The sequence below is a fragment of the Bufo bufo genome, chromosome 2 (assembly GCF_905171765.1).
Source record: "Bufo bufo chromosome 2, aBufBuf1.1, whole genome shotgun sequence".
NCBI classification, from domain to species: Eukaryota; Metazoa; Chordata; class Amphibia; order Anura; family Bufonidae; genus Bufo; species Bufo bufo.
In genome coordinates, this window is record NC_053390.1 from 97,244,261 (window position 1) to 97,266,175 (window position 21,915).

At 46.3% G+C, this 21,915-nt stretch overlaps 2 protein-coding genes across 2 annotated transcripts in view; one reads left to right on the top strand and one right to left on the bottom strand.

Moving 5' to 3' along the window:
* The window catches only part of SREK1IP1 (SREK1 interacting protein 1), an 82,870-nt gene extending 62,622 nt beyond the window's left edge, over positions 1-20,248 (bottom strand). Inside the window, exon 1 of the mRNA XM_040421331.1 lies at positions 20,137-20,248. Within this exon, the coding sequence (XP_040277265.1) occupies positions 20,137-20,149 (13 nt within the window). The 5' untranslated portion in view covers positions 20,150-20,248. The remainder of the gene's footprint in view (positions 1-20,136) is intronic.
* A 42-nt stretch (positions 20,249-20,290) lies between these two features.
* The window catches only part of CWC27 (CWC27 spliceosome associated cyclophilin), a 285,436-nt gene continuing 283,811 nt past the window's right edge, over positions 20,291-21,915 (top strand). Inside the window, exon 1 of the mRNA XM_040421330.1 lies at positions 20,291-20,568. Coding sequence (XP_040277264.1) covers positions 20,527-20,568 — 42 coding nt within the window. The 5' untranslated portion in view covers positions 20,291-20,526. The remainder of the gene's footprint in view (positions 20,569-21,915) is intronic.

Here is a 21,915-nt window from a genome sequence, read left to right on the forward strand (position 1 = left end):
TGTTCAGCCATGGGCATTAATCTCCCTAGGAAGACCTTATCTAGCCTTTCATCCTCTTACCCCTTGCTCTGGTCTACAACTCATATTAAATATCTGGGCGTCAATTTAACGCCCTCCCCTAGTCAGCTGTACCATTCAAACTATTTGCCCCTATTGTCGGACATTAAAGCGCAATTAGAGAACCTCAAAATTCCCTTTCTGTCCTGGATAGGTAGGAAAAACCTTTTAAAAACGTACGTCCTCCCTAAGCTACTGTATCTGTTCCAAACCCTTCCGATTTCCCTTCCAGCTTCCTACCTTTCTCAGATCCAGAAACTTTTTTCTTCCTTCGTGTGGAAGAGGTTGAAGCCGAGACTTTCATACAGCCGTTTGTCCCAGCCTATTGCCAGGGGAGGGTTTGGCCTCCCAGACATCAGAAGTTATTATTTGGCCAATCTGATGAGACTCCATTCAGAAATTCTCAACCCTCATTCTCCTAAACTAGGCTGCCAGATAGCTAATATTTCGTGGGAGCCTGGGGAACTGATTAAACTCTGGGAGTCCTCGCCCTCTATGGTAGGGGGTGACAACCTAGCTAGCCCCTCATTTGTTGGGATCTGTAGGGAATGGAAGAAATTTGCGTCTCTACTGTCGCTTCCAAGGGGACTTACCCCTTTCACACCAATCCGCCTAATTCCATATCATCTGAACCCAGGTTATGTAGATGTTCTTAACATATGGTCTGGCCTTGGTAACGTTGCTGTAGGTGATGTGTTGAAGGGCGATAAGGTCCCTGACTTAGAGTCCTTGAAAAAGTCCTTCGGGGCGTGCAATTGGTCTCACCTACATTACTTACATTTCAGGAAAATTTGCGTAGCCTACTTGAACACCGCCCCTAAGGAGGAGTACATTCCATCTTGGTATGATGTCGTTCTCCAGTCCCCTAGCCCTAGAAGTAAATTACTTTCAAACATATATAACAAGACTCTGGACCTGGGGGATTCGGGTAGACCTCATTACATTACCCAGTGGGAATCTGAACTTAATATGCAATTCTCAGATGGTGATGTGAAAAGGATCTTGAGCCACTCTCATGGTTTCTCCCGCTGCATATCCATACAAGAGAACGCGTTCAAGATAGTTACAAGGTGGTACCGCACACCGGATGTATTAAGCAGAATGTTCCCTGGGGCATCTGAGAACTGTTGGAGGTGTTTGACGGGAAAAGGTACAGCTTTGCATGTTTGGTGGTCCTGCCCGGATATCCGCCCTTTTTGGGATGATGTGGCTAGCGAAATAAGGAAAATATGTCCGGCCAGTACAGCCCTAACACCCACAGCTGTTCTTCTAAATTTTTCTGATCTCAATTGCCCCCTTAGCAAACACTCCCTATTATCACACCTTATCTCAGCTGCGAAACTTTTAATCCCATTAAAGTGGCTCTCGGTTCAGCCTCCTACGGTGCAGATGTGGAGGGAGAAGGTGCACGAGATCTGTAGATTTGAGGAGCTGACTAGTTGGGAGACATTGTCACACGATAAGTATCTGACAATCTGGGCTAAGTGGTTGGGTAAATCCTAGGAGTACTTGTTTTAAAATCTCTATTCCTCTTAGATTAACATGGTCACCCTTGTTTCCTTCGAAGTGCATACATCATTTGTCGTGGTTTTCACATGAGGTATTGTATGTATGTGTACTTCATAAGCGCGCCATTGTCGAGTTTTTCTATGTAAATGCTCTGCTTTATGATCCTTGGACATGTTGTCCTTTATGTTTATAAGTGTATATTTCGATTTATTATGCTTAATAAAAAGAAATTTGAAAGAAAGAAAGGGTTTTCCAAGACTTTATAACTGATGACCTATCATCAGGGTAGGTCATTAGTATCTGATCGGTGGGTGTCCGACACCCAGGACCCCCACTAATCAGCTGTTTGAAAAGGCACCAGCACTCCTGTGAGCGACGCTTAGGGTACTTTCACATTAGCGGCAGGGGACTCCGGCAGGCTGTACCGGTGGGTGAACAGCCTGTCGGATCCGTCCTGCCGCTAGTTCACGTGTGCCCCCGGACTTTCCTCCGTCCCTATTGACTATAATGGGGTGGGGGCGGAGTTTCGGCGGCGCATGGAGAGACGTAGCCGGACTAAAAGTACTGCATGTCGTACTTTTAGTCCAGCTGCCTCTCGTCGTGCGCTGCAGCCGGAACTCCACCCCCGCTCCCATTATAGTCAATGGGGACGGAGGAAAGTCCGGGGGCACACGTGAACTAGCGGCAGGATGGATTCGCCATACATTGCATAGTGGCCGTTCTTGGTATTGCAGCTCATCCTCATTCACTTCTATGGGGCTGAGCTGCACATAGGCCATGTGACCGATGAACGTGATGTAACTGGCCTAGGGTAAGCTGCAAGAAGGCCACAGCACTACCACCTTCTTAAATAGCTGATCAGTGGGGGTCCTGGGTGTCGGACCCCCACTGATCAGATACTGATGACCTATACTGAGGATAGGTCATCAGTTATAAAGTCTTGGAAAACCCCTTTAAGTCACAGGACATTCCCTATGCACATGAGGGGGTGAGCTATTGACAATCGATTATTTTTATGTCATCATAAAAGATGCGATCAACGACAAACTAACAACTTATTGGTTGATATTTGATTGCTGGGCAATTACACTGTACAGTTACTGGAAACGATCGATCATTCGGATGATAATCACCCCATGTAAAAGGCCCATAAAGGGGTTGACCCACAAACAATATTCTACGGTTCTGAAAGACCACCTGAATACTTTTGTAGTCTCAAGTAATTAAACATGTATTATAGCTATTCAATGAAATCTGTATGGCGCCAACTGCGGTTTGCTTTTTTTCTAATTTCTCCGTCCTGCTCACTGAGACGGAAGCATACGCTCAGTCCCATCCTTCAATTGCCATGAGCAGAATGGACCCCCTGAGAGTGCATGCCCCCTAAGCTGCCAGCTAGAAATACATTGAGCAGAACAACTGGAGCAATGAATGGGGAGATCTCTGGACCCATGGAGGTGCAGGGCTGGTTCTAGAGGGTGTCATGTACTAGATTAGGTAGGATTTTCATATTTTACATTATTTATGGGATAACCTCCAGAGAAAATGTAAAGGGGGTAAAGTGCGGCACATGCTGTTATATCAAGATCGGCAATTTGCATAATAATTGCATAAAAAGACAAGAAGGAAATAATTGAAGGTGACAAATATTAATTTTTTATAGCCCTCTGTGTGCACACGATGAAGGAAAGGACTTAAATTTAAGTCAGATAAAAATGTTCAGCATTAAATATTAATGAACTGAAATGCAGTTTTTCACCTCTGAAATATTTCTGATTAAGGCTCCTTTCACACTTGCAGCAGAGAGATCCGGCAAGCAGTTCCGTCACCGAATCCAGCAAAACGTATGCCAACCGATGGCATTTGTAAGACTGATCAGGATCCTGATCAGTCAGAAAAATGCCTTGAAATTCCGGATCCGACTTTCCGGTGTCATCTGGCAAAACGGATCCGGCATTTATTTTTCCCCACTTTTTTTCAGTCTGCGCATGCTCAGACCGGAAGGACGGATCTGGCATTCCAGGTATACATTCCTATGGAAAAAAAGGCATTCAGGCAATTCTTCCGTTTTTTTGGCCGGAGATAAAACCGTAGCATGCTGCGGTTTTATCTTTTGCCTGATCAGGCTACTTTCACACTGGCGTTTTGAATTTTGTTTGTGAGATCCGTTTCAGGGATCTCACAAACGGATCAGTTCAGCCCCAATGCATTGTGAATGGATAAGGATCCGTTCAGAATGCATCAGTTTGGCACCGTTCCACCTCTATTCCGCTCTGGATGCGGATACCAAAACGCTGCTTGCAGCGTTTTGGTGTCCGCCTGGCGATGTGGAGCCAAACGGATCCGTCTTGACTTACAATGTAAGTCAATGGGGATGGATCCGTTTTCACTGACACAATATAGTGCAGTTGAAGACGGATCCGTCCCTCATTGACTTTCAATGTAAGTCAGGACGGATCCGTTTTTACTTAGACTTTTTTTTTAAAGAATAATACAAACGGATCCGTTCTGAAAGGATACAATCGTTTGCATTATAGGTGCGGATCCGTCTGTGCAGACACCAGACGGATCAGCACCTAACGCGAGTGTGAAAGTAGCCTTAGTCAAAACAACTGAACTGAAGACATCCTGAACGGATTGCTCTCCATTCAGAATGCATGGGGATATACCTGATCAGTTCTTTTCCGGCATTGAGCCCTTTTGACGGAACTCAGTGCCGGAAAAGAAAAACACAAGTGTGAAAGTGCCCTTAGAAAGGTAGATAAATAGACATGAGCTTGGAGGAATGTATTTTCACCCCAGTATAAGGCCTTGTTCACATTTCCGTGTCTGTTTGACTTCTGTGGAAAATCAGTCCATGTTTTATCCGTGAGCATGTTCGTGAAGAATCCATGTTTGGTCCGTGTGTCCTCCGTATTCCACGGACACTGCTCAGGTGACAAAGGGTTCTACACCTCCTTATTACTAATGGTCTATCCTCTGGATAGGTAATCAGCAGTTGGACTGGGGTGCCTAGGGCCCACCAGTGTAACTGATTCTGGGGGCCCACCTTAAGGCTCCTGCACACAAGCTTATTTTTTTTCCGTGTCCATCCATTTTTTTTTTTTGTGGCCTGTATGTAAAACCATTCACTTCAATGGGGCCGCAAAAAACGGAAATGACAACATGTACATTCCATGTCTGCATGTCCGCATGGCCGTTACACAAAATGATAGAACAGGTCCTATTATTGTCGGCATTACAGACAAGGATAGGACGGTTCTATTAGAGGCCGGCTGTTCTGTTCCGCATAATGTGGAATGCACACACCCGGTATCCATGTTTTGCGGATCAGCAATTTGCAGACTGCAAAACATCCAACGGTCTTGTTCATGAGCCTTTACAGTGATAACAGAAATATTAAAGATGAAGTATGATGGCAGACACTCACAGCAAAATGCACAGACATACATGTGGCAGAATTTAGGTTACTTTAACACTTGCAGTAACAGGGTCTGGCAGCCTGCAGCATCCTCGCTAACGCTAGCCCACCGTGCCGCCAGATGTCCGCTGTAGTTTTTTGTCCGGTCGCCTCTCAGCATGTTCGCCATGCTGCGGCCGGACCTCCGGCGGCACGGTGGGCTAGCGTAAGCACGGATCTGGCAGGCTGTGCCACCACTGGAATAGCCTGCCGGACCCTGCTACCGCAAGTGTGAAAGTAGCCTTACACATATATGGATATCCTGCTCTTAAGTCAGTGACATGCAGTTCCTATCACACACAGGAAACACGCAATGCACGCACCAATACATTTTTGCCTAACCCTATTAAGTGTAGCACACTTAAAGGGGTTGTCTCAGTTCAACAATTGGCATTTATCATGTAGAGAAAGTGAATACAAGGCACCTACTAATGTATTGTGATTGTCAATATTGGCTCTTTTCCATCACATTATACACAGCACGTATCCTTGGTTACGACCACCCTGCAATCCAGCAGTGGTGGTCGTGCTTACACACTATAGGTAAAGATGTAGGCCTATGCGCACTTCCAGCCTTTCCCTATAGTGTGTAAGCACGGCCACCACTGCTGGATCGCAGGGTGGTCGTAACCACGGATACATGCTGTGTATAATGTAATGGAAAAGAGCCAATATGGACAATCACAATACATTAGTAAGTGCCTTGTATTAACTGCATTATAAATGCCACTTGCTGAACTGAGAAAACCCTTTAACCCCTTTATGCATAAATGTCTGCCATGAAATTTACCAAATCTTAACCTCCTCAGATTGCACATAATCTACATTATAATTAAAAGGGTTGTCCTACCATAATGACCTATCGCCTATCTACAGGATAGGTGATAAATATCAGATTGCTGGGGTCTGACTGCTGGAACACCCACTGATCATGAAAAAGGGGTCCTGAGACATTCAATTACATTACCGCCAATCTATGTACACAAGGGTCTTAAAGGGGCTGTCTCACTTCAGTAAGTGGCATTTATCATGTAGAGAAAGTTAATACAAGGCATTTACTAATGTATTGTTATTATCCATATTGCTTTCTTTGCGGGCTGGATTCATTTTTCCATCACATTATACACTGCTCATTTCCATGGTTACAGACCACCCTGCAATCCATCAGTGGTGGTCGTGCTTGCACATTCACATTCAAAAGCGCCAGCCTCTCTGGTGGCCGGGACCATGGGAGCTCACATAGGCTTGTGCTTTATCCTATAGTGTGCAAGCACGACCACCACTGAGGGATTGCAGGGTGGTCTGTAACCATGGAAACGAGCAGTGTATAATGTGATGGAAAAATGAATCCAGCCAGCAAAGGAAGCAATATGGAAAATAACAATACATTAGTAAGTGCATTGTATTAACTTTATCTACATGATAATGCCCAGCAGTCAGACACTTATCACCTGTCGTGTCATAGCTGTTTCACCTTTTCACATTGCCTATCCTTAAAGGTTTTCTTTGGATGTAAAAAAAAATAAAAAAATAAACATAAAAAATTATTTTTTTTTAAAATCTGGCCCAAAATATGTGTCAAACTAAATTAGAAATGCTCGCCTGTTAAAGGGCTTGCATCCACTTTTCTAGTTATCCTCTATCCACAGGATCGGGGATAACTAAGTGATCCGTGGGGATCTGAATGCTGGAGCCCCCGCTGATCTTCCTTCTTGATTGAGTGGCAGGTCGAGCATATGCCCTGCCTCTCCATCCATTCTCTATGGGGTCGCTGGAGATGGTAGAGTACAGCGCTGGCTATTTCCAGTGGTCCCAAAGAGAATGAATAGAGCAGCAGGGCATATGTGTGGCCTGCCACACCATAAAAAGGGGACTCGTTCCTGGGATCAGTGGGGGGTCGCAGAATCGGACCCCACTAATCATATAGTTATGCCCCAGGGTGTGGAGAGGATAACTTGAAAACCCGCACAACCCCTTTAACCACTTCAGCCCCCAGTGCTTAAACACCCTGAAAGACCAGGCCACTTTTTACACTTCTGACCTACACTACTTTCACAGTTTATTGCTCGGTCATGCAACTTACCACCCAAATGAATTTTACCTCCTTTTCTTCTCACTAATAGAGCTTTCATTTGGTGGTATTTCATTGCTGCTGACATTTTTACTTTTTTTGTTATTAATCGAAATTTAACGATTTTTTTGCAAAAAAATGACATTTTTCACTTTCAGTTGTAAAATTTTGCAAAAAAAACGACATCCATATAGAAATTTTGCTCTAAATTTATAGTTCTACATGTCTTTGATTAAAAAAAAATGTTTGGGTAAAAAAAAAATGGTTTGGGTAAAAGTTATAGCGTTTACAAACTATGGTACAAAAATGTGAATTTCCGCTTTTTGAAGCAGCTCTGACTTTCTGAGCACCTGTCATGTTTCCTGAGGTTCTACAATGCCCAGACAGTACAAACACCCAACAAATGACCCCATTTCGGAAAGTACACACTCTAAGGTATTCGCTGATGGGCATAGTGAGTTCATAGAACTTTTTATTTTTTGTCACAAGTTAGCGGAAAATTATGATTTTTTTTTTTTTCTTACAAAGTGTCATATTCCACTAACTTGTGACAAAAAATAAAAAGTTCTATGAACTCACTATGCCCATCAGCGAATACCTTGGGGTCTCTTCTTTCCAAAATGGGGTCACTTGTGGGGTAGTTATACTGCCCTGGCATTCTAGGGGCCCAAATGTGTGGTAAGGAGTTTGAAATCAAATTCTGTAAAAAATGACCTGTGAAATCCGAAAGGTGCTCTTTGGAATATGGGCCCCTTTGCCCACCTAGGCTGCAAAAAAGTGTCACACATCTGGTATCTCCGTACTCAGGAGAAGGTGGGGAATGTGTTTTGGGGTGTCATTTTATATATACCCATGCTGGGTGAGAGAAATATCTTGGCAAAAGACAACTTTTCCCATTTTTTTATACAAAGTTGTCATTTGACCAAGATATTTATCTCACCCAGCATGGGTATATGTAAAAAGACACCCCAAAACACATTCCTCAACTTCTCCTGAGTACGGGGATACCAGATGTGTGACACTTTTTTGCAGCCTAGGTGGGCAAAGGGGCCCATATTCCAAAGAGCACCTTTCGGATTTCACTCCTCATTTTTTCCTGAATTTGATTTCAAACTCCTTACCACACATTTGGGCCCCTAGAATACCAGGGCAGTATAACTACCCCACAAGTGACCCCATTTTGGAAAGAAGACACCCCAAGGTATTCCGTGAGGGGCATGGCGAGTTCCTAGAATTTTTTATTTTTTGTCACAAGTTAGTGGAAAATTATGATTTTTTTTTTTTTTTTTTTCATACAAAGTCTCATATTCCACTAACTTGTGACAAAAAATAAAAACTTCCATGAACTCACTATGCCCATCAGCGAATACCTTGGGGTCTCTTCTTTCCAAAATGGGGTCACTTGTGGGGTAGTTATACTGCCCTGGCATTCTAGGGGCCCAAATGTGTGGTAAGTAGGTAAATGACCTGTGAAATCCGAAAGGTGCTCTTTGGAATGTGGGCCCCTTTGCCCACCTAGGCTGCAAAAAAGTGTCACACATCTGGTATCTCTGTATTCAGGAGAAGTTGAGGAATGTGTTTTGGGGTGTCTTTTTACATATACCCATGCTGGGTGAGATAAATATCTTGGTCAAATGCCAACTTTGTATAAAAAAATGGGAAAAGTTGTCTTTTGCCAAGATATTTCTCTCACCCAGCATGGGTATATGTAAAAAGACACCCCAAAACACATTCCCCAACTTCTCCTGAATACAGAGATACCAGATGTGTGACACTTTTTTGCAGCCTAGGTGGGCAAAGGGGCCCATATTCCAAAGAGCACCTTTCGGATTTCACAGGTCATTTTTTACAGAATTTGATTTCAAACTCCTTACCACACATTTGGGCCCCTAGAATGCCAGGGCAGTATAACTACCCCACAAGTGACCCCATTTTGGAAAGAAGAGACCCCAAGGTATTCGCTGATGGGCATAGTGAGTTCATGGAACTTTTTATTTTTTGTCACAAGTTAGTGGAATATGAGACTTTGTATGAAAAAAAAAATAAAAAAAAAAATAAGCATTTTCCACTAACTTGTGACAAAAAATAAAAAATTCTAGGAACTCGCCATGCCCCTCATGGAATACCTTGGGGTGTCTTCTTTCCAAAATGGGGTCACTTGTGGGGTAGTTATACTGCCCTGGCATTTTCCAGGGGCCCTAATGTGTGGTAAGTAGGTAAATGACCTGTGAAATCCTAAAGGTGCTCTTTGGAATATGGGCCCCTTTGCCCACCTAGGCTGCAAAAAAGTGTCACACATGTGGTATCGCCGTATTCAGGAGAAGTTGGGGAATGTGTTTTGGGGTGTCATTTTACATATACCCATGCTGGGTGAGAGAAATATCTTGGCAAAAGACAACTTTTCCCATTTTTTTATACAAAGTTGGCATTTGACCAAGATATTTCTCTCACCCAGCATGGGTATATGTAAAATGACACCCCAAAACACATTCCCCAACTTCACCTGAGTACGGCGATACCAGATGTGTGACACTTTTTTGCAGCCTAGGTGCGCAAAGGTGCCCAAATTCCTTTTAGGAGGGCATTTTTAGACATTTGGATACCAGACTTCTTCTCACGCTTTGGGGCCCCTAGAATGCCAGGGCAGTATAAATACCCCACATGTGACCCCATTTTGGAAAGAAGACACCCCAAGGTATTCAATGAGGGGCATGGCGAGTTCATAGAAATTTATTTTTTTTGGCACAAGTTAGCGGAAATTGATATTTTTAATTTTTTTCTCACAAAGTCTCCCGTTCCGCTAACTTGGGACAAAAATTTCAATCTTTCATGGACTCAATATGCCCCTCACGGAATACCTGGGGGTGTCTTCTTTCCGAAATGGGGTCACATGTAGGGTATTTATACTGCCCTGGCATTCTAGGGGCCCTAAAGCGTGAGAAGAAGTCTGGAATATAAATGTCTAAAAAATGTTACGCATTTGGATTCCGTGAGGGGTATGGTGAGTTCATGTGAGATTTTATTTTTTGACACAAGTTAGTGGAATATGAGACTTTGTAAGAAAAAAAAAAAAAAATTCTGCTAACTTGGGCCAAAAAAATATCTGAATGGAGCCTTACAGAGGGGTGATCAATGACAGGGGGGTGATCAATGACAGGGGGGTTGATCAATGACAGGGGGGTTGATCAATGACAGGGGGGTTGATCAATGACAGGGGGGTGATCAATGACAGGGGGGTTGATCAATGACAGGGGGGTTGATCAGGGAGTCTATATGGGGTGATCACCACAGTCATTGATCACGCCCCTGTAAGGCTTCATTCAGACGTCCGGATGCGTTTTGCGGATCCGATCCATCTATCAGTGGATCCGTAAAAATCATGCGGACGTCTGAATGGAGCTTTACAGGGGGGTAATCAATGACAGGGGGGTAATCAATGACAGGGGGGTGATCAGGGAGTCTATATGGGGTGATCACCACAGTCATTGATCACGCCCCTGTAAGGCTTCATTCAGACGTCCGGATGCGTTTTGCGGATCCGATCCATCTATCAGTGCATCCGTAAAAATCATGCGGACATCTGAATGGAGCTTTACAGGGGGGTAATCAATGACAGGGGGGTGATCAGGGAGTCTATATGGGGTGATCACCACAGTCATTGATCACTCCCCTGTAAGGCTTCATTCAGACGTCCGGATGCGTTTTGCGGATCCGATCCATCTATCAGTGCATCCGTAAAAATCATGCGGACATCTGAATGGAGCTTTACAGGGGGGTAATCAATGACAGGGGGGTGATCAGGGAGTCTATATGGGGTGATCACCACAGTCATTGATCATGCCCCTGTAAGGCTTCATTCAGACGTCCGGATGCGTTTTGCGGATCGGATCCATCTATCAGTGCATCCGTAAAAATCATGCGGACATCTGAATGGAGCTTTACAGGGGGGTGATCAATGACAGGGGGGTGATCAGGGAGTCTATATGGGGTGATCACCACAGTCATTGATCATGCCCCTGTAAGGCTTCATTCAGACGTCCGGATGCGTTTTGCGGATCGGATCCATCTATCAGTGCATCCGTAAAAATCATGCGGACATCTGAATGGAGCTTTACAGGGGGGTGATCAGGGAGTCTATATGGGGTGATCACCACAGTCATTGATCATGCCCCTGTAAGGCTTCATTCAGACGTCCGGATGCGTTTTGCGGATCGGATCCATCTATCAGTGCATCCGTAAAAATCATGCGGACATCTGAATGGAGCTTTACAGGGGGGTGATCAGGGAGTCTATATGGGGTGATCACCACAGTCATTGATCACGCCCCTGTAAGGCTTCATTCAGACGTCCGGATGCGTTTTGCGGATCCGATCTATCTATCAGTGGATCCGTAAAAATCATGCGGACGTCTGAATGGAGCTTTACAGGGGGTTGATCAATGACAGGGGTGTAATCAATGACAGGGGGGGTGATCAGGGAGTCTATATGGGGTGATAACCACAGTCATTGATCACGCCCCTGTAAGGCTTCATTCAGACGTCCGGATGCGTTTTGCGGATCCGATCCATCTATCAGTGGATCCGTAAAAATCATGCGGACATCTGAATGGAGCTTTACAGGGGGGTAATCAATGACAGGGGGGTGATCAGGGAGTCTATATGGGGTGATCAGGGGCTAATAAGGGGTTAATAAGTGACGGGGGGGGGGGGGGGGTGTAGTGTAGTGTAGTGGTGCTTGGTGGGACTTTACTGAGCTACCTGTGTCCTCTGGTGGTCGATCCAAACAAATGGGACCACCAGAGGACCAGGTAGCAGGTATATTAGACGCTGTTATCAAAACAGCGTCTAATATACCTGTTAGGGGTTAAAAAAAACACATCTCCAGCCTGCCAGCGAACGATCGCCGCTGGCAGGCTGGAGATCAACTCTCTTACCTTCCGTTCCTGTGAGCGCGCGCGCCTGTGTGCGCGCGTTCACAGGAAATCTCGGCCATCGCGAGATGACGCATATATGCGTGACTCTGCGCAGGGCTGCCACCTCCGGAACGCGATCCTGCGTTAGGCGGTCCGGAGGTGGTTAAATCCTCCACCACTCTACCACCAGTATATCTTTACATGACAGCAGTGATGCCTGTAAATACGGAATATCATCACTGCCACCATGTTAACCATACGTGTCAATACTGGAGAATGTGACGCACTGTGCAGAATTTTTCGGACATAAGTCCAACCCCCTTTGCAGGTCACAACCTACAAAGCCCAAGCAAAGGTGCTAGAGGAGCAAAGTGAGCAAAGGGCACAAACAGAGGGCCATAACTGAAGCAGAGGCATTAGGGTCATCTGAGGCAGGGTAATAGTGGGGATCCTGGAGCAGGGGTAACTGGAGAAGAGGCAATATTAGGGGTGCTTTTAGAGTGGCGGGGCATCTGGAGCTGGGGCACTTATGGGGGTGCACCTAAAACAGAGGCATTGGGGGGACCTAGGGTAGAGCCCCCCCAATGCCACTCTGAACTCTGCAGAGAGCAGCACACATACATAGATCTGTGTCTGCTATAAACAAATCCCCTATTTCCCCCCTAAGGCCCCTTTAACACGAGCGAGTTTTCCGCGCAGGTGCGTGACGTGATTTTTTTTTTCACGCATCAGTTCTGCGTTTGGCGTTAAAAATGCAGCACGTTCCATATTCAGCGTTTTTCACGCTGCCCTGGCCCCATAGAAGTGAATGAAACTTCAGTGAAAAACGTATTGCATCCGCAAGCAAGTCCAGAAGCAATGCGTTTATCACTGATGGTTGCTAGGAGATGTTGTTTTTAAACCTTCAGTTTTTTAAACACTCGAGTGAAAAACGCATCAAAACGCATTGCACCCACGCGGAAAAAAACTGAAAGCAATCGCAGACAAAACTGACTGAACTGGCTTGCAAAATGGTGCGAGTGTCACTGAACGCATCCGGAGCCAATCCGTATCGTTCGTGTGAAAGAGGCCTTACAGTCTCCTACAGCTCACTACTGTCACACACCTGAGAAATCAGCCCAGCACCGCAGAGGAGTCCTTCTCTCCAGCAGCCACAGTTTTCTGACAGCAGGGAGGGGAGGAGGATGGCCAGACATGTTCTCTCCTCCTTCACTGCAAGCAGCCCCAGAAGTCTAGAAGATACTAAGGGGCCTCCTGTACAATGTACACCAGTAGGAGGCTGCATCACTGTGCGATACTGCCACCTAGTGGCTACAATAATTATCTCTCCTGAGAAACAAGAGAAATAATTACTTTTATCTCCAGGCGCAGGAGACTGGGGGCCTACCAAGGAATCCCCCGCCTCCCCAGTGGGCCAGTCCAAGCCTGGTCATCAGTACCTGATCGTTGGGAGTCCGACACCCGTGCGGTGGCCTTCTCACTGTATACCGCAGGCCTAGTGATGCAATGACTATTATAACTGGCCTGGGCGAGGCTCAGCCCTGTTCACTTCAACGTTCACTGATGTGTGAACAGACACTTTAAAATCAATGGGTACGTGTGTTGTCTGTGGAAAATGCAGATAGCACCCGTCCGTCAAAAACGTAAATGGGAATGAGGCTTAATGGTGTGATGCAACTGTCCTCAAAGGCAAGGGTCAGCATCCTTTGGCCCTCCAGCTGCTGTGAAACCACAACTCCCAGCATGCACACTTACTGTTTTGGTAACTTCTATAGAAGTGACATAAGGATTCTGGGAGTTGTAGTTTTAGAACAGCGGGAGTGTCAGAGGTTGCTGGTCCCTGCTCAAAGGTCTAATTCAGATGAGTGTTTCACGGACTGCGCCCAATAACACCTTAAGGATGCTGCCTAGTTTCCTACTTAAAGGGGTATTCCGGTTGTAACAAGTTATTATACCCTATCCATAGGATAGGGGATAACTATTAGATTAGTGGGGTTAATATCAATAAGACCCCAACCAATCACAAGCCCACTCATCTCTAGGGGAGTTGTAGAGACAGTGGAGTACAGTTCTCGCCTATTTCCGAAAATCTCAGAGATGAATGGAGGAGCAGTGCTCATGACCGATGGCTACGCCATTCACTTCTATGGGACGGCTCCTTCTATAGAAGTGAATGGGACGGTTCAGCTGTAATTACGCTGCTCACTGCTGCAGTTGCGACGGCGAGCAAGTAAACGATGACGGGAAGGCAGAGCTGGCACCTTCTCTTCAACCAGCTGATTGGCTGGAGTGCCGGATCCCCGCCGATCTGATATTGATAGAAATAAAGTGGACAACCCCTTTGAAGGCGCACCAATTTAATTTTACTTTTTTATTTTTTGGGGAAAGGGGGTTGGTTTAATTTCCGCGTTTCAAAAGCAACAACTTTATGTTTCTGTTGACATAAAGACGAGAGGCAATTTGTACTTTTTAACCCTTAGGATACCGAAGGTTTTTTTGTTTTCCTTGAGCCATAACTTTTTTATTTTATCCATTCACATAGCCGTATAAGGGCTTATTTTTTGCGGGACAAGTTGTACTTTCTAATGCCACCATTTAATGTGGCATACAATATAGTGGGAAACAGTCGCTGTCATTAGCTGCGTGTCTCTACATGACACCCGCTGCGTGCGAGAGCGGGCACCATGTTTGCACTTTGCTCCAGTGCCCTACATGTAGGGCGCTGGTAGCGATGGGGTAATGACTCCATTTTGGGGTACATCAGGTGAATTGTATAACCTTTAAAAGGGTTGTCCAGAATAAGAAAAACATGGCTGCCTTCTTCTGAAAACAGCGCCCCATGTGTCCATGGGCTGGGTCTGGTATTGCAGCTTTTAATAGCAATTAGCTTTCTGGCTACTAACTGCCACCCTTTCCATTTGCCATCGATATATCTAAAAGTAAACTTTTATTCCAGTATACAAAATCGGAAAAAGGATTCAAAGTGTATGAGCAACTATCGCAACCTATTATATAGTCATGGTATCTAACTATTTGCAGAAAGAAGCGGTGGGCGCGCCGACTGGAGCCTAATTCTCCGCTATTTCTTTACAGGTTCTGTCGGTTTTCATGCACTATTGCCCCCTTATAAACACACACAATCACTCTGCCCATGACATGTTTCGCCAGATGCCCATACCTCTGAAGACGCCAGAGATCTGGCGATACATGACGGAATGTGGGAAGGCCGGAGCTACTCTATGGCCACATATACCAATTCCCTTCTCTATTGCTGGCAAACTAAAAGGTTCCCATACACATTAGATGAAAGTCGTCTGATGTGTATGGAGACAATGGGACATGTTATATATTTTTCTGCAGGATGGTGGAACGGACATGCAGATAGCGCACTGTGGGCGCACTGTGGGCACTGTGGTTCAGATGTGGAAAAAAAAAAAAAGTCATGTCCATGTCCTAGGGGCCATTTTACTGCAGAAAATCTGATGCAAGTTCATGAGTGACATATGGATTCTGCCACATACTTAAAGGGGCTGTGTCATCTCAGACAATGGGGGCATATAGCTAGGATATGCCATCATTGTCTGATAGGTGCGGGTCCCACCTCCCACCGGAGACGGCAAAGTCCCGGATGGCGCACCGTGCATGCTCGGCTGCCCTCCATTCATTTCTATGGGGTCGCCCAAAATAGCTGAGCGCTGGGTCGGCTATATCTGCCGGCCCCATAGAAATGAATGGGAGTGGTGGCCGCGTAAGCGCGGTGTCCTCCCGTTTATTTCTATGGGGATTCTGAAAATAGACGAGCATGCTGCTCTGCTATTTTTGTGGGAACTTCAATAGGAAGGCTTGGTGGAGGCCGGGCCTGGCAATGCTGGCCTACTGTTAGGCTTCGTTTTAGAGATAGGTGCGGGTCCCACCTCCTGGCAACATGTCCCCATTGTCTGAAATGGGAATACCCCTTTAAAGGGGATGTCTCACTTCAGCAAATGGCATTTATCATGTAGATAAAATTAATACAAGGCACTTACTAATGTGATTGTCCATATTGCCTCCTTTGCTCACTAGATGCATTTTTCCATCACATTATACACGGCTTGTACCCAGGAGTTACGACCACTGCTAAAACTCAAATACCAGGTGCCTGGGACAGGAGGTGCTGTGTACAGTCGTGGCCAAAAGTTTTGAGAATGACACAAATATTAGTTTTCACAAAAATTGCTGCTAAACTGCTTTTAGATCTTTGTTTCAGTTGTTTCTGTGATGTAGTGAAATATAATTACACGCACTTCATACGTTTCAAAGGCTTTTATCGACAATTACATGACATTTATGCAAAGAGTCAGTATTTGCAGTGTTGGCCCTTCTTTTTCAGGACCTCTGCAATTCGACTGGGCATGCTCTCAATCAACTTCTGGGCCAATTCCTGACTGATAGCAACCCATTCTTTCATAATCACTTCTTGGAGTTTGTCAGAATTAGTGGGTTTTTGTTTGTCCACCCGCCTCTTGAGGATTGACCACAAGTTCTCAATGGGATTAAGATCTGGGGAGTTTCCAGGCCATGGACCCAAAATGTCAACGTTTTGGTCCCCGAGCCACTTAGTTATCACTTTTGCCTTATGGCACGGTGCTCCATCGTGCTGGAAAATGCATTGTTCTTCACCAAACTGTTGTTGGATTGTTGGAAGAAGTTGCTGTTGGAGGGTGTTTTGGTACCATTCTTTATTCATGGCTGTGTTTTGGGGCAAAATTGTGAGTGAGCCCACTCCCTTGGATGAGAAGCAACCCCACACATGAATGGTCTCAGGATGCTTTACTGTTGGCATGACACAGGACTGATGGTAGCGCTCACCTTTTCTTCTCCGGACAAGCCTTTTTCCAGATGCCCCAAACAATCGGAAAGAGGCTTCATCGGAGAACATGACTTTGCCCCAGTCCTCAGCAGTCCATTCACCATACTTTCTGCAGAAGATCAATCTGTCCCTGATGTTTTTTTTGGAGAGAAGTGGCTTCTTTGCTGCCCTTCTTGACACCAGGCCATCTTCCAAAAGTCTTCGCCTCACTGTGCGTGAAGATGCGCTCACACCTGCCTGCTGCCATTCCTGAGCAAGCTCTGCACTGGTGGCACTCCGATCCCGCAGCTGAATCCTCTTTAGGAGACGATCCTGGCGCTTGCTGGACTTTCTTGGACGCCCTGAAGCCTTCTTAACAAGAATTGAACCTCTTTCCTTGAAGTTCTTGCTGATCCTATAAATTGTTGATTGAGGTGCAATCTTAGTAGCCACAATATCCTTGCCTGTGAAGCCATTTTTATGCAACGCAATGATGGCTGCACGCGTTTCTTTGCAGGTCACCATGGTTAACAATGGAAGAACAATGATTTCAAGCATCACCCTCCTTTTAACATGTCAAGTCTGCCATTTTAACCCAATCAGCCTGACATAATGATCTCCAGCCTTGTGTTCGTCAACATTCTCACCTGAGTTAACAAGACGATTACTGAAATGATCTCAGCAGGTCCTTTAATGACAGCAATGAAATGCAGTGGAAAGGTTTTTTTGGGATTAAGTTAATTTTCATGGCAAAGAAGGACTATGCAATTCATCTGATCACTCTTCATAACATTCTGGAGTATATGCAAATTGCTATTATAAAAACTTAAGCAGCAACTTTTCCAATTTCCAATATTTATCTTATTCTCAAAACTTTTGGCCACGACTGTACACGTGTCTATGTGATCTCCCGAGGTCCCAGCCAGAGAGGCTGATGCTTTTTCCTATAGTGTGCAAGCACGACCACGGCTGATGGATTGAAGGGTGGTCGTCGTAACCCCTGGATATACAAGCAGTGTATAATGTGATGGAAAAATGATTCCAGACAGCAAAGGAAGCAATATGGACAATCACAATACATTAGGAAGTGCCTTGTATTAACTTTCTCTACATGATAAATTCCACTTACTGAAGTGAGACAACCCCTTTAACTCTATACATAGCAAGGGGTGAAATCTACAAGTCACTTTCTGTGTGGATTTTTTTTTTTACACAGCCCATGGATAAGATTTGGTTGACGCTCAGTCACATTGCGCTACTGTAAAACGCTGAGGGCTTTTCATCAGCGGGTAGTTCTTTACTCCCAGTGTGGACATGATCTAACCAAGGGATCTGCAACCTCCAGCTGTTCTGAAACGACGACTCCCAGAATCCTCCTTTCACTTCAAGAACAAACGGTTAAGTGTGCATGCTGGAAGTTGTAGTTTCACAGCAGCTGGATTGATCTAACCAATCCCTGAAGAATGGGGCGCAGCTGACGTAAAAAGGGCCACGTGGACCGGCCATTAACAATGCAGATCGACTAAACAGTGTGGACTGGCTGCAGCGCGCACAGTCACGTCGCCCCCTTACAGACGTGCACCATATACTGGAGCAATGTAGGCCTGTTATCAGGTTGTGTCTGCACCATACATTCCATATATCCATGAGGAGATCTAGAAATCTCCACTAACAACCAAGTCATAGGCTCTGCAACACTGCGGTCCTGGGTTCGAGCCCAGCCAAGGCAGGGCTTCAGATGGCTTTTTGGTCGCCAATGCGACTTAGAATTTAACAAATGGCGACAAGACTTTTTAGTCTTGTCGCCATTTGCGACTAGACCCGCCACCGCAGCTCTGCCGTTGAATACAGCGGCGGGGCACCGGAGATGATCGTTCTCAGCAGCGCAGGAGGAGTCTCTCCCTCCCCCTGTGCTGCTGCCGCCGCCTCCGCCAATAAGAAGAGACGGGAGGAGGAGGGGAGGGGCTGTGGCCAATGCGCCACCAATGAAGATAACTGACCTGTTAATACAAATACAGGAGGCAGGTGCCGGAATCAAATAGCCGGCACCCGACCTCTATGACAGGGAGCTGCGATCAGCGGCAGTTAACCCATCAGGTGCGGTACTTGAGTGGTTAACTGCAGCGGATCGCAGCTCCCTGTCATAGAGGTCGGGTGCCGGCTATTTGATTCCGGCACCTGCCTCCTGTATTTGTATTAACAGGTCAGTTATCTTCATTGGTGGCGCAGGGAGCTGCCGATCTCCTGTTCTTTCTTCAGGACCTGTGGTGACATCACTGAGCTCATCACATGGTTCATTACCATGGTGATGGATCATGTGATGGATCATGTGATGTCACCACAGGTCCTTTGACAGGTCCTGAAGAAAGAACAGGAGACCGGCAGCTACGCGATCAATTGGAGGAGGGGAGTTAATTTTTTATTTTTTAACCCTCAATTGACCTGCTACTAAGCATTCTGTATTAAAGAATGCTATTAACCATGTTATAAGGGAAAATAACACAGTGAATAGACTTTCATCCTAGCAACCGTGCGTGAAAATCATACCGCATCCTCACTTGCTTGCGATTTTCACGCAGCCCCATTAACTTCTATGGGGCCTGCGTTGCGTGAAAAATGCACAATATAGAGCATGCTGCGAATTTCACGCAACGCACAAGTGATGCGTGAAAATCACCGCTCATCTGAACAGCCCCATAGAAGTGAATGGGTCCGGATTCAGTGCGGGTGCAATGCGTTCACCTCACGCATCGCATCCGAGCAGAAATCTCACCCGTGTGAAAGGGGCCTAAGGGTGAATAGGACAAGGGTTCCAGCCCCTAAGGGGGCTAATAGTAGGTAAAAAAAAAAAAAAAAAAACACAAACACGAAGGCTACTTTCACACTTGCGCCAGTTTTTTTGCGCGGTATTGAGTATCGCAATACTTTTTATGGTGACGAAAAGCAAATCAAAATTTTGGTATCGAAACAACCCTATGCCGATCTGATCGGCGTAGCGTTGTCACGACGATACCAAAATTTAGATTTGGTTTCGATTTGGCGACTAAAAATTGAATTTGGCTCCTAAATTTTTCAGTTCAGGAGCCAATGGCAAGGGCAGGTCTGTATGGCCTGCATTAATACGTGTGAGCTGTGCAGTACCCCAGTAGAAGGCTCTGCTTTCCATGCTGTATGTTATAGGTGTGGTACAAAAAAAGTTGATAGAAATTTCTAGTAATAAGAGGCTGAAGTGGACGGAATGCACTGCGCGCCTCACACACCCCTAGCCCTAAGGCACGGAGCAATGCTCCGCCGCTCACCTGGGATAGCCATGGAACCGGGCAGACTTTATCGGTACACCTAGCGCCCCTGAAGGAACTTCCCGCTAACGACGTTGCTGCAGGAACTAAACACACTCGTCCTCAGTTTCCGGGAGACTAGTTTAGACTGTGCACAGTGGACAGTTCCACGAAATAGAGGGATATCTATTGTGGAATAAGTTTGTATTGCTATGTTCAGCATTGGCTACGGTCCTGCATGTTTTCTTATTTAAGTAAAGTGCATGTAGCTGATTTGTGAATTATCCTGTGTATTGCGCGCTGACGTAAATAAGCGTTAGTTAGACCTCCCCCCCCCCCCCTTTCCTTTAGTGGTACGTTCCGGAGTGTCAGGCTGCACGCGGTAGTTTGTTTTGAAGGAGCTGGGAGAAGATGAGTAACGTCTACATCCAGGAGCCGCCCACTAACGGCAAGGTGAGGGGAGAACCGGAGCAGACCATGTGGGAAGAGAGGGGGTGCATGGTGTAGAGCGAGGTTTACTAACGCAATTTCCCCAGTTTAAAGCGGCCAGTTTGGAAACCCCTGTGCATCTTAGAAGGTCCCCAAAATAGGTCGGTCTCGGGGAATCTCACTGGGGACATGGTTGATGTAGGTATCTGGTGACGCTGCAGGAAAATTGTACACCAGGCTGATGGAAATCCTCCGCCAGGGCTTGTGCCTCCAGAGCTGTTCCTATATGCACTTATGGTATATTCAAAACGTAATCAAGGAGACCAGTCTTGCCATCTATGCTTTAGTTCATCCCCCCCCCCCCCCAAAAAAAGATCTGCAAATTACCCTGATAAGGAGCTCAAGGAGCTGTCCCTATTGCCGACCCGTTGGAGCCCCCGCTGCGCCCCTTCTCCTGAAGCCCAGCATCGCGCCCTCACATACAAATTTTTCACTCCTTCCAGCGCCAACGTCCCTGATCTGAAACACTGTAATTCCGCGCACTGATACGGCACGTCAGCGCTCGCGCTGTCTTCATTCTCTGAACTGGCAGCAGCCTCAGGGATTAAAGCGAGCATGGACCAGCTGGAGTACCGTATCAGTGTGCATGGGCAAGGGACAGCTCCTTAGGCTTCTTTCACATTAGCGTTAGGTTTGTCCAGCAGCAGGGGCCCTGACCCAAAAGGGGCCCTTCCAGGAGGAGGAGGACTAAAAGATTTTGTCAGGGCCCCCCTCAACAGTATTACACAATGAAATTATATACAGTGGCAGTATAGACAATGTAGGAAACGGATGGAACAGCTGGCCACAGGAATGGCGGCGGCATGAAAGGAAGGTGTTGCAAAAAAATTACTGGGGGAGGGGGGGGCCCATTCAAAAATTTGCTGTGGGGCCCAGTCATTTCTAGCTACGCCACTATCCGGCAGGGGAACAGCCTGCCAGATTCATACTACTAACGCTTGCACACGCAGGGCCGTTTCTTGGGGCGGGCGGGCCGGGCAGCCGCCCGGGGCGCTGTCAGAAGGGGGGCGCCGGCGGGGCACAGCAGGAGATGAGCGCTGCGCTTCCATTGTGGAAGCGCTCACTCATCTCCAAAGTCATCTCATCTGTATCGCCGTCCTCAGGACGGCGATACAAATGTCTGTAATGCGGCAGGGCAGGGAGAGGTGTGTCCCCTCCCTGTTCCTCTGATAGGCTGCCAGCACTAGGCCAGCAGCCTATCAGAGGACGGTCGCGGCGCGATGACGTCATCGCGCCGCCAGAGCCAGCGAGGGACACATCCCGGAAGAGGCCTGCATCGCATCCTGGAGGAGGTAAGTATAAGTTTATTAT